Raw genomic sequence first — 13,097 nt, 5'->3', positions numbered from 1 at the left:
ATCGAGTCGTAAAACCCAATAAATGAATAAATATATATCGAAAATTAAAAATATAAAAAAATCTACCGACCTAATAATCAGTTGTTTTTAACAATAAAAATATGTAAACATTGTTTTTATGGTTTTTCTGTAAGTTTATGCTGCTGATGTGCTTATTGAGGTGCTTTTTAATCTGCCGAAATACAAGAGTTAGACCAAACTTGTAATAGGCTGGATTTATCCTTTAATTTTACCATAAACAAAAAACAAAGAGGTGAGCGACAATATTTATAGAGATATATACAAATAATACTGTACATGGGCACAAAGGAGGGAAGAATAAGAGCATTTTGAGTCCACAAGGGCGTATTAGTATGAAATAAATTACATTATGCTGCGATGAAACGTTAGTGGGTTTATAACCTAAAACGTTGGCGATTGACTGAGCCTCACTCAGCCACAGCCGGGGGGAAATACATTCAGGTTTCCATTTGCTCTGATTTCATCACAGACACACCTGGACTGGCGAGGATTTAAGCACCTGTTGTGGTTTTTATGGCTTGCTTGGCGTCATTCCACGATGCTGCGTTCACTCCAGGCGCTTCTTCTTCTCCTCCTTTCTTTAGTGCGTCCGCGTTGGCTTGGTCCATCTTAGGCTAAAGTGCTGCAGAGCAGGAAGAGCAGTTCTGCACTTCCGGTGAAATCCGCTTGTACTCGAACATAATCACGCAAGAGGAAGTTTGCACAGGTGCAAGGGAGACATTTCTTAATAAAAATACCTCCAGCAGTGGTGGTATGCTGTCGGTAGGCAACAGCAGAGAGATTAAGGGATTCGTTCATCGCAGTTCAGTCCCTCAAAAGCTGCTCCAACAGCAGGAAACTAGAAACTCTCCGCTCCGTTTCCGTCTACCAGTTGCAGTCTTTTTTTAGTAGTGTGAGGACTTTGCGACCCAAACTGGCCTTCCACGGCTTAACAAAGCTCTTCATGTTGACCAGGAGTCGACCCTGCTTACGGTCCAAGTGACCCGCCACCAAGTACTCCACACCTGTTGGATAACACAGTTAGAAAAGTTTTAGAACGTTTTTTTTTTTCTGTTTTTACTAACTGAACAACTTTGTGTCCAAACATTATTATAACATTACAGCGACTCTGATAGAAAATGTTTGTATTTTTCATACTGAGAGGGGAAAAGGTATTTTCCCTTTCAAAGATTCTTCTGTTTTGTTTTTCTTTCTTTTTTTGAATATTTTAGATCATTAAGCAAATTTTACCAACCTCATGTGTAAACTATTGGAGATAACATAAAATGACTCTTTTATGTCACTGCAGACAAATTTACCCACAATTCTTTGCCAAATTTTAAAAATCTAAACACACTGGAGGTTTTTTTAAAGCAATGAACAAACATCTCAATGGGAGTTAAGTCCAGACTTTGACTAGGTCATCATTCCTACACTTGAATTTCTTCTTTTTTTCTTAGATCAGGGTATGATGCTTTGCTTTTTTAGATCTCTTTAAACCAAGTTTAGTTTGGAAAGCTTTTTAAAATTACCTAATGAAATCATTTTCAAAAGCTTTTTGTATTTACTGAGGTTATCTTCAGAGTTGGGTAGAACTGTTTATCAGAGGACACCACATTCTTTCAATTGAAGAAGTTTTCATTCCACTTTGCTGGTATATGCTCATTTTATCACAAAAAATCCCACTTAAGTGCATTGAATTAACAGTTTAAGTTTGTGAAAAACTAACTGAATGCTTTTGCAATGCGCTGTAAACTGCAGATCTTCAGTCTGACCTGGATTAAGGATGGGGCAGGTGCAGCCCCGTGTTGTCCAGGACTCGGGGTAAAGCGTGACCTGACCTCTCTGTATCTTCAGCTTGGTGTTGTGGCTGAGGACCTTTTGAACTTTGGCCTCTACCTCGGCGTGGGAGCCTTTATCGTGGGCCGACAGCACTTTCACCTTTAGCACTAAAGGTCAAGAAGGAGAAAACAGAAACTGAAAGCAAAATACAAACTCTAGAGTCGTTTTCACCGGGACTGTTCTGCTTTCTCAAACAAATATTTTAATCTTAACTTTTGTAAAATATGGGGATACATGGCTTTAATTGAGATATTTCAAGATATTACCACAACAGTTGGTAAAAGCTAGTGTGAGTTTAAACACTAGGTCATTTAATTTATGGTTCATGACTAAGTAATTGAAAAATAAATCACTGGACTTCAAGTTTAGAAGTTAAAAAGCAAACTCTGGCATCATAAAAGGAAAAAGACAATTGTGAAGTAAATTGAAAACAAGAACCATAAAATAATGACTGTAAAAACAAATGTCACTAAATTAAAACCCATATTTTTACCACATTAGAGGGAATCTAATAAAAGTAGCTTCTATTTGCTGCAACTGTTACAAGATGACAAAAGAGTATCTCAATAAAGCATGACTTTTTTTGAAGTCATAAATTGAAAATGTGTAATTTTAACTTAAACTGAAATGGCTAACACCTCTTGTTGCAAAAAAAAAGAACTAATATAATGTAGTTTTTAAAAGATTTAAAGGCGCTCTGTGCCAAGACCAGTCCTCCTGTAATTCACCTCAGAAAATGAACATTTGAGGTAAAAATGTAACTCCAAAAGCTAATTCTGGCTGCATTCAGGTAGGAAATATTGCTTCTACTCCAGGTTCTTTAAATAGCTCCCACCAGAACCCTTTAAATTAAAATTAGTAATAGATACCTTGGTTTTGTAAAACATAATAATAACAGTGAATGGAAACGGCTAAAAGTCACCATAAATTTTTTACATTGAACCGGATTTGTAAAGTAAAAATACTGAAATTTGCTGGTGCTAATCACTCATTTATATAAAGATGCAGGTGGAAAGGTAAGAGATCTGATCTGTTATCAAATTTATTAAGACTGATTAACTTCTATGCTGATGATTCTGTGATGTTTAGCACAGTGTGCTTTGAGATTCGTCTTAAACTTTAAAACTTTTATTCTTGCATTTGTTTGTCTGCTTTGTCAGACTTAATTACTGGCATATCTATTAAAGAAGGTATTCTTGTTCTCTACTTACACATTTATAGATAGATTATAGATTGATTTCCAGTTACTTCCAGTTGTATCTCTTGGAGGATCTCAGGCATTTTCTATATATTTTCTAGTTTTTTCAGGACAATAATCTCCGTATTCCTACCAAGTAATCAAACAATCCAGGTTTTTGAATTGTTCTGTGTGTTTTGTGTGATTTGGTAATTGCAGACACCCAAACTAATGTAATTTTACCAGTATACCTAATTAGGGCTGAAACGATGAATCAATTATAAAAATAATCGTCAACTAATTTAGTAATTGTCAACTGGAATATACAGTCTCAAAAAAGGCCACTTGTAACAAGAAAACAAATTCAGTGCACTAATTAAGTCAAAACTGTACAAAATACATATACATTTTGCATTTAAGATGAAACCTGTATTTACATATTTAAATTATTTACATATCTGTAAATATGTTTTACTCAAAACTCCTGAAATGGTGTAATTTTAGCTTCAAATACACCAAAAATAATGCTATATTACTGAATTATATGCAGTAAAATGTTTATTTTCTTGAACTGAATGAATTTGTTTGCATCTTTCCCAAATATTAAGGCTTTTAACCGATTAATCGTTAGCATTAATTTACATTCATGTATTGAGTAATTTAACATGTGGTCGTATTTGGACCCTGATGGTGGGTCAGAGGTGGATGTTCGAGTTCTTACCATATGCATAGCTCATGGTGCAGAAGAGTTTACTGTTGGTCAGCGTTTGCTCTTTGCACTCACACTTCTCTGCAGGAAACAGACACAAGCACCGATTTGTAACATAATCAAATAACTTGCATGTGTGGCGTGTTGCTGTGAGGTCTGGGACAGCGTATGTCCTGAGAACGCCAGTGAGGAATGTGGCTGTAAATGCTGCAGAGTTACTGATGAGAAAAGAAGCATTTTTCATTCTGTCATGTGACCTGAAAGCTTTCATGGTGTAAATGTTAGTGTCTGATTCACTAGATTGTTGTGAAAGGATGAATCTCACCTGAGTAGTGGAGAGCAGAAAATAGTTCATGTGGGCTGAAGATCCTGACTGGTTCACTTGAGTTTCCATCCAGGCTGTATATTTCCAGATCAGAGCTGTAATGGAATATCACACATTTAAAACTGAATCTATACAGCTGGAAAATATAGATGGTAGCACTCTGAAAATCTCAAAATGTAAAGTTCAAGCGAAAAGGTTAATTCATGTCAGGTTAGATCACGTTTGGTTAGATAAAACTTTAAGAAACAAGAATTTGGTCAACAAGTTTGAATTGATATAAAGTTTCTGTATGGCTTAAAGTTATAATATGATATAAATATTTGGATAAATACCATAATCACACTGTGTCTAATGTGTATCGTTTACATTAATTCTACTACAGTAAAATCATAATAAAATCAGTAAAACTGTATTAGAATAACAGTTAAATTGCAGTAGTTGCAGTAAGAAATCTGAATATTTCACTACTATCATAGTAAAATTGTAATATAATTAAAATAAAACTAATAAAATTACAGAGTAATTGCCAGTAGTTCACTGTAAATTATGCAGATATTTTACAGTGTAGCCATCAACAAGCATCTGTTATAATTCTGGTTGGATGTTTAACTGGGTTTTTTATCAGAACATTTGTAGCATTTGTTTAAATGTGTTTTTCTTTTTGGCTTATTACCATTCACAGCATTTAAATTCAACAATTCATCATTGCAGAATAACGTCTGCTCAGTCATGTTGGATTGAAAGTGTCTAAACATTAATTTAAAGCTTTATCACTGATTGGATTCTAACACATGAATATGCTGATTTTAGTCTTTTTTTACTTACCCATACATGCAGTCTCCAGTAAACGGGTCACAGTCTCCTGCACAGTCACATGGGCGACAGCCGTACTCATGAAAGCCCCAGTATCCCACCATGCACCTGTCGCACTGTGCTCCGCCGACGCCAGGTTTGCAAATGCAGTTTCCGTTGGAAGGGTCGCACAGAGAGCCATCGGTGACGTGAAAAGGCATGGAGCCCATTGGGTGACAGCTGCATGCTGAAAAATTATAAAAGTTTGATCAAATTTGATTAAAAGACTATGATGGAAATTAAATCCATAGCAAAAATGGTTAAAATAGTACAAAAATACGTTTATTTGCAACAACTTGGCGCTAAACGCAAAGTCTGAAGGTCTTTTAACCGCATTATTATAATTTACGACCAGCAGTTAGACATTTTATCATTCAGCAGTTGCACTATTGTTTGTCTGGTGTGGTAGGAGACAAAGCTCTCTATCTTTGTCTTATCCAACAAGCCTTTGTAGTTAATTTTTTATGACATGATAACCATCACAAACACAAACTGCTTTCTTCGAACTGAAAAAAGCTTTCTGAATGTCTGTCCAAAACCTAAATACCAGCCAACATTTGTCCAAGGACAAAAACTCTACACAAATATTACGACTCTCCCTCTCTCCACTCTGTCTCTCCCTCATGTCGCCTAATTGCGCTCTGATATGGTGTTCTTTAAACAAACTCCAAAAACAATATTTTTATGTCAACATTGTAACGTCCACCCAGGTTTTTACTGGCAGTTTGAGAAAAACTTCTGTCTGCTTGGATTTTTTGAGAGCAGAGAGGATGCCAGGCCTGCTGCATAAATCTGTTCTTGTCTGGAGCCTGGAGAAAGGGACACAAAGATGGGTTTCTGAGGCAATTTCTCTCTGATAAAAGTTGATGGTCATTGCCTTGGTGGGAACGGGTCTTCTGCTATAAACCTAGAAGGCATTTGTTGCACTAAAATTGGGAGAAATTTGTGTTTGGTTGTTGTAACCATGTTACTTTTAAAGAGTAACTAAACTCCAGATAAGCTGTACAAATTGGTCCTTGGGGGTACTATCTTTATTTTACTGGGCAAGTTGGGACATTTTCATGTAAACCTGCTCAATTCTAAAATGCGTGGTTAAAAAAAAAAAGAAAAAAGTGTGAGTGCTTCCCTCTTTGGGTTGAAATGTGGCTACTGCAGTTGAATTTTCCTATTGGTCACACTACAGGGTTTTCCCTAATGTAATATAAGCCTGGCGGGCCACCAGGCTTTACTTGTGTCCCCACCAGGCGTAGCATTACTTGTTTATTTAAGTCTTCTTAAAATGTTTGCATTTTTAAAACTTTATAATTGATGTTCAGGTGTTATTCTTCCAATCTTTCTATAGCACATAATTATCAAGTGATATTTTAAAATTCCCTGTCAACTTTTAAAAAATTTTAACTCAAAAACAGGACGGGCTGCTGGATGAATGACTGCCGAGCGCCACAACCACCAGGTTCTCAAGTTCTCTGGGGGAAAACTTGCAATGGTAGCACTTCGTTGATGCCTGTCAAACCTTAAAATGAACAGTAATCAGGTTTTTAATGGATCATAGAGATTTGATTGCCCAGTACACATATGCTTCGCAGATCTTGAGAAGGCTTTACCAAAGTATTGGGGCGCTGTAGTAATTTTTTGGTGGTCTGTGTAATTTCTGTGTAACCAGACCAAAATATGTCCAAAATTCTCTAAAAGCAGAGGAGCTTGGTTTGGTCTTGCACTCCTCCAGGGATGCCTCTTGTTTCTGCAGTGTTCATGGAGAGAAGGTTACATATTTTGGGAACGTCAACGTCTCAAATTGACTATATTACCTTGTTGGTGTCTTCAAGCCATGTTTCTCTGCGTTCACTAATTGTGAAGCAACCTGGATGAGAGTCAGCCACTCTCATGGTTTTCTGAGTTGTGGATGACTTTATATCTCAAGTTAAGAAATTCAAGGATCTTAGGCTGTTGGTTACAAGTAGCAGAACGATGGAGTTAGAGCTGAATTGAGGGGTTACTGGTTCCTCAGGTTCTGTTCTGTTTTTAACTGACCTGTTGAGGTCTTTAACTCCCCATCTGCTTCAAGGTTCAAGACATTCCCATCCATTTGACCTTTGACTTCAACAACACATTTCTCTCCACATATATGGATGATTTCTCTTTTTTGACCATTTTTTGACCAAACCTGTGAGGTTTACAGAAATGACTGAATCAGCGGTTTCTGAAACACCAGCAACAACGCCACGCTCAAAGCCCCTTAAAATCTTCTCTTACCCATTCTGTTCAGTTTGAACTCCATCTACTACATCTCCAAGCTTAAATGCACCTAGTTAATGCCATGTGATTGCTTGTAGGTAATGAACCACAGCATCAATGCCTTCTTTTGAACGATGTCAAATTTATCTTCAAAATCAAACCAGACAGTTATTCAGATCGACCATCCACCACTGCGAAGATAAGATAAACTTTATCTTAAAACCGAGCTGACTACAGTATCCATAAAATCATAAAGATTTCACCTCTGTATACCTAACAGGCACACAAGACGACGTCTGTGTTGTAGTACACAGCGTGGTAATATGTAACAGATCAAGCCTTGGTTGGAGGCAAAGCCCCCCAACACATGCGCTTCCTGATGGGACTGTGAGTTTGGATAACAGCGTGTGAATTAACAAAAACATGAAGATTGAGTGGATGTGTGTGCAACTAGATAGACAATGGAAACTTAATGAGCGTGACATGACTAGGCACAGACGGTAATCTCAAGGTGTAACCCTACCTTCAGTTAATCTGTTTGGGTGTGCGTTTCTTTCCAGGGCCTCTCAGAGGTTGGTATGATAAAAATGTTCCTCAAAATAGAGGGAAATTCCTCTTTTTCTCAGTCGGATTGCACAATCTATATGCCTTCATCTGAGGGGTGCTCCAAGCACGTAGAAGCTCCCTTTCCCCCCGATCCACAGGTGAGATAATACAGTCAATGTAATCAGTAAAATTCAGTTCTGACGTGGTTACAGCTGCTGTAAAGAAGGTGGAGAATCTGCTTCTGTGACCTTTATCAGGGATGCAGAGATACCAGGAAGACACATTATGGAAAATACCTTTAAGTTCACGTGCAATCCGTTAGTCATGACTGTCACTGAACACAAGGCAGACAGAGATCAGTGTTAGGTGGCAGACAGGAGAGAGACATTCGATTTGTGAGGAGGATTTGAAACGTAAACCGTTATGTGAAGTTCAACGTTTATTTTCTCCTTTGGTTAGACACACAAGGCCGGCGTCATCTTTTCCAGATATTTTGGACTCAGTCTTGTCCACGTGATTAATTTTTCTGATCTGCCAAACTAAAGATGGAGTAAAACTAAGTATTGGCAATATAAGTCTCTAGATGTATTTTATTGGGAGCAAGATGTCGGGTCAGAAAGTGGAAGAAAAGCAAAAAGCAACTATAGAAAATATCAATTATCTGTTGAAATGATTAATTTGCAGATTTGCTGGCTTTCAGCACAGTCTGTCAGTTTATCCATCCATCCATCCATCCATCCATCCATCCATCATCCATCCATCCATCCATCCATCCATCCATCCATCCATCCATCCATCCATCCATCCATCCATCCTTCCATCCATCCATCCATCCGTTTTCAGTGTCCATATTTCGGCCTGACCACAGTAGATATATTTTTCACTCCTTTGTTGTTTATATTCTTTAAATTTGGATCTTCATCTGAAACTGAGTCTGGATTCTGCTGTGAATAAAAGCGTTGGCTGTAGAGCTGCTGTGCGTCTGTAGCACAAACAGAGATATGACATCTACGACGTGCACACTGAAATTTTTCCAGCATCTCTCCTCAGCTCGATAACATCATCCTCTCTGCATTGTTTAACGGTCTGCTGCTGTTGGATTGTTCTGAATTCAATGAGATGTACATTGACGAACATACAGCAGGAATGAGCTCACTCGGTCAAATCTGACAGATAATCAGAGGGTGAATGTTGCCACCGCGCTGTTTGTGGATGACTATCTCATGTTTACTTAAGTCGTCCTCATCAGCGGAGGGCAGCACAACGCCCTGCGTCCCCGCAGGAGAAAAGACCCTCACATTTTTACAGCTCCTGACAATGACTATTCCTGAGCTAGCTGAGCTCTGAGTCACGTCTGAAAAATAGCAAAACAAGCCGACGTGGACAAGCGGGAGCTTTGTGTTGGAGCTTGAGTCAAGAAGGAGGAATGCCGCCATCTGATGATTAACTACGATGTTAACAGTGGATAAAGCGTGGGCCGTCTCACTCACTCATTCAGAGTCAGGTACCGGCCGGGACTCAGCGCAGTCCAACAGGTCCCGGCTTGTGATCGCAGCCTTCCTTCAGCGTTCCTTCTCAGAATGAGTGCTGTGCAAGCTTAGGTTAATGTTTTGATTCACACCAGCAACATTTTGTCAGACAGGGTGTAATTAATCACCGGTTCATGTTGTGTCATTTTGGAAAAACTATTTGCTCTAATATATTTACAGGCAGAGGTAGAGTATGCAAAAATTACACTCAAGTAAGAGTAGAACTGCTTTAACATATTTTTAGTAGAAATACTCAAGAGTAAAAAATATTTACTTGATCTTAACAGTGTTAACTTAAAATTTAAAAGTTACGTAATCAAATGGACCAAAATGTAAGCTTATGTGGAAATTTTGCTTTCCAAATAAATGCATTTTTACTTTTTTTTTAAAAGTAAAAAGTTCAGCTTAGTGAAGATACTCTTAAAAATGCATCTTATCCAAAATGTTACTCAAATAATTGTAACTAGTTTCTACTCAACCGATATTTACAAGTGACCATTTCTTGACTTATTTAATCTAAACACAAAACTTATGTTTTAAATGTACAGTTTACATTTTTATATCAGATATTTTCCCTCAAATGACTACTTGAAGGAAGTAAATGTTGTCTAAACCAGCTTTGCTACTGTGTAGAAAAGGAGACCTGTAGAATAAAAAGCTGCTTAAACCTTTGAGTCCGCCTGGATATTTTTGTTTATTTTAATTGTATGCAGTTCTTTAAATGTCCTGTGAGTAAATATATTTGTCCATATTTCCATAAACTGGAACCTTCAATATCTAGCCGTTATTTTCCGTAATTTACCATCTAATAAAAGTGTTTCATCATATTAATTTCACTCCCTGCTAGGGTGGGAGTGAAATTACCGTAATAACCCGATATTGGCTGGAAAGCGCAACGTCTCCCTTTTCAGAAACCGTTGATATTTTTCAGATGGCGCAAAGTGTGATGGAATTACGGTACTGCAAATTTGGCTGGATCATCCCCGACACGTTCAGCCTAGAAGGGTTAAATAGAACCAGTTTGACAACAGGAAGTGAATTACAGAAATTTGAAATAGCAACACATCACGCTGTGGTCAAAAAATACAAAAATAGATTGAAAAGTAACCTTATAAAAGGATTGCAAAGTAATTTTTTAAAGGCTTTGAGTCTCAAAACATGGAACAGTGGTGAACAGTTTAAATCACGTGTGTCAAACTGAAGGCACGTGGGCCAAATCCGGCCCGCCATAGCTTGTTATGTGCCCCTCTTAATCCTTGACTAAACACTAACTGTGTTTAGATATTATGTTGTTAATCAAATCAATACAGTTTTTATCTGTTTACTGCCAAATTTGATCAATCAGTCCCTCCAGTTTCTTGTGAATTATCATGGAAATTCACAAAAAACAACAAATCCCTGCACTATTTTACCCTAATACATAATTGGGAGTTTATTGCAGATTGCTCTCAAAACTTTTCAAAATCTTTCTTACTTGTGCTAAACAGCTGCCTCAGTCTTAATTGATATCAGATTATAGTCCATGATCTATATAAAAAGTTGCATTATTTACCATCATAAATAAGGGCAAATATTTCCAAATTAGTACCACAAAACTTTGATTTTTATTGAAAAAAAAATCACAGAAAGTATCATGAAATACTGGAGGGACTGAAAAGATGTTCAATAATGTTATTTAATTTTAAGAATTCGTTGATATTTTAACAGTTTATGAACTGGTTTTATCAATACATTCTGCAACAACCGGCCCTTTAAGAGCATTCAGGATCTCGATTTGGCCCAAAACGAAAACGAGTTTATGAAGTGTTATGCTAGTGTTTAGTTAGTGACTCTTACGTTTGCATGAGTCTGGAGCTGCGTGAGGCCGCTGTGGGTCTCTGAAGAAGCCAGCTTTGCATTTCTCACACTGACGCCCCTCGGTGTTGTGCAGACAGTTGCAGACGCCTCCGCTTCGCTGGCCGGAGTCGCTCCACACCGTCCAATCGAAACGGCAGCTCTGAGCGTGTCCATTACACTTACACTCTGGACGGGAAATAAAAGAATGAACAACTCGACAATATTTATACTGGAGTTTGGCTTTGTCATGGAACAACTTCCTGGTAAAACATTAAGATTTTTCATGCTTCTACTAAGAGATTTCAGATTTTCGTAATGTGTTGTAAAATAAGATTTTAATTTAAAGATGAAATAAAGCAGATATTAGTATTTTAAGTTGGATTTAGTATTTTAAATAATCAATAAGAGTTAGTAAAGCTAATCCCTTTAAAACATTGGTTTTATCTGAAAATTTACTTTAAGACATTCAGCCTTCTTATTGTCTGCTGAAAGTGCTGCTCTCTCTTGTTGCAGGCACTTCTCAACATGTTGTAGAAAACCCCCCCCACAATTTTATCAATTAATTTTGGTCTAGTTTTTAGTACGAATATTTTAGTTCACCTGAAAAAAGACAAAGTAACCCAAAAGTAACTTGTCAGCAAGATATAGGAGGTTGTTTTAAGTCAATAATTTCTTAATGTTGATGAAAAATTTCTTGTTATAAGTGAAACAATTTGAGAGTGGAGAGTGAACTAGGACTTTTTCATCAAACGTTACCTGTAAGTTAGTTTTGTCTTATTTCAAGCGAACGAAGGTATTTGCACTAGAAACCAGACCACAAATACTTGGTAAGATCTTGTGTTTTTGCAGTGAAGTAAGCTTCTTCAGACTCTCTACTGACACTGAAAATATCTTTTAGTTTTCTTTAAGTGCGTTGCTATCAGTAGTGCTAAATTACAGTACATTCAGTGATTGGGAAAACATTGAATTTCAGATTTACAAACAGCTGGACACACATTTTAAATGCCAATCAATCAATGGTCAATTATTCTGGTTTAAAATATAATTATTTGACGTTTTGCAGACCAATAATGGTGGCAGCAAGCATCACAGTAGTTCTTAATGAATTAAACATGTTTGTCCAGCTTACTGCGACATTCGTGCGGTGCTCCCGTCAGTCCGTCGGCGGGCTGCCAGGGTCGGTCGTTGTGAAGAGGAGCGCAGCGTTCGCAGTGATCTCCTGCGGTGTTGTGTCTGCACACACATTTCCCATGAACCTGCAATAAAAGTGAACGCTAAATAATGACCCAGAAAACAGAATTTTCATTTACGTTTCCCTTCTAATGTATACTTTCTAATTTTATCACAACTAAAAAAATCCTACATTGTAAAGATGGGAAGGAGGCAATTTTAAAGCTATTAATAAAGAAAAATACAATATATTTAAATAGACGTGTAGTGGTGAGTGAGATATATAAGACAACATTAGTTTTGGATTTTTGGGGCAGAAGATTATCAGTTTCTCAAATGTGAAAACAATTTAAAACATTTCTTAAAATAATGTCTGATTCAGTTTAAATCCGGCGCAGAAACTGAGGCTTGTAAGAACAACCTCTGCTGTTTATCCTCAAGACAATATTGGTCAGTTTTGAAATCAAATTTACGTCAAATTAAATGTTCGTTTGCACACCAAAAGTTATGTTTCCAAGAGGAATGGGACAGAAAAAACACAACTTAAATGCGTCATCACTCCATTAGGGAGTTTTAGGGACATTGCAGATGGGAAATGAAAGGAAAAATACCTTTTTGCTAAAGAAAAGCTCAGAAATTTTGAGATTAATTGCTGAAATTTTCTAGAAAAATTTCTAGAAAATTTTGGAGATTAATCTCAAAATCTCTGAGTTTTTTTTCAAACTTGGAAATTGAAAAAAAATGGGGGTTTTTTTGGTGGAAATGTACTCTTTTATTCTATCTACAAAGGCCCTAATACGCTGTCGTATCATACTGTACATGGATGAACTACACTTATTTTTCAAATCGTGTCATTTTTTTCTTCATCACAATCAT

At 37.1% G+C, this 13,097-nt stretch overlaps 1 protein-coding gene across 1 annotated transcript in view; it reads right to left on the bottom strand.

Moving 5' to 3' along the window:
• Positions 1–208: 208 nt before the first annotated feature.
• Positions 209–13,097, bottom strand: part of ntn4 (netrin 4) — a 34,939-nt gene continuing 22,050 nt past the window's right edge. Inside the window, exons 4-10 of the mRNA XM_005814228.3 lie at positions 12,181–12,307; positions 11,052–11,237; positions 4,879–5,092; positions 4,054–4,148; positions 3,741–3,809; positions 1,776–1,949; positions 209–1,025 (exon numbers count right to left, since the gene is read on the bottom strand). Of these exons, the coding sequence (XP_005814285.2) occupies positions 886–1,025; positions 1,776–1,949; positions 3,741–3,809; positions 4,054–4,148; positions 4,879–5,092; positions 11,052–11,237; positions 12,181–12,307 (1,005 nt within the window). The 3' untranslated portion in view covers positions 209–885. The remainder of the gene's footprint in view (positions 1,026–1,775; positions 1,950–3,740; positions 3,810–4,053; positions 4,149–4,878; positions 5,093–11,051; positions 11,238–12,180; positions 12,308–13,097) is intronic.

The sequence above is a fragment of the Xiphophorus maculatus genome, chromosome 17 (genome assembly GCF_002775205.1).
Source record: "Xiphophorus maculatus strain JP 163 A chromosome 17, X_maculatus-5.0-male, whole genome shotgun sequence".
Lineage (NCBI taxonomy): Eukaryota > Metazoa > Chordata > Actinopteri > Cyprinodontiformes > Poeciliidae > Xiphophorus > Xiphophorus maculatus.
This window is presented reverse-complemented; position numbering and strand designations above follow the sequence as displayed.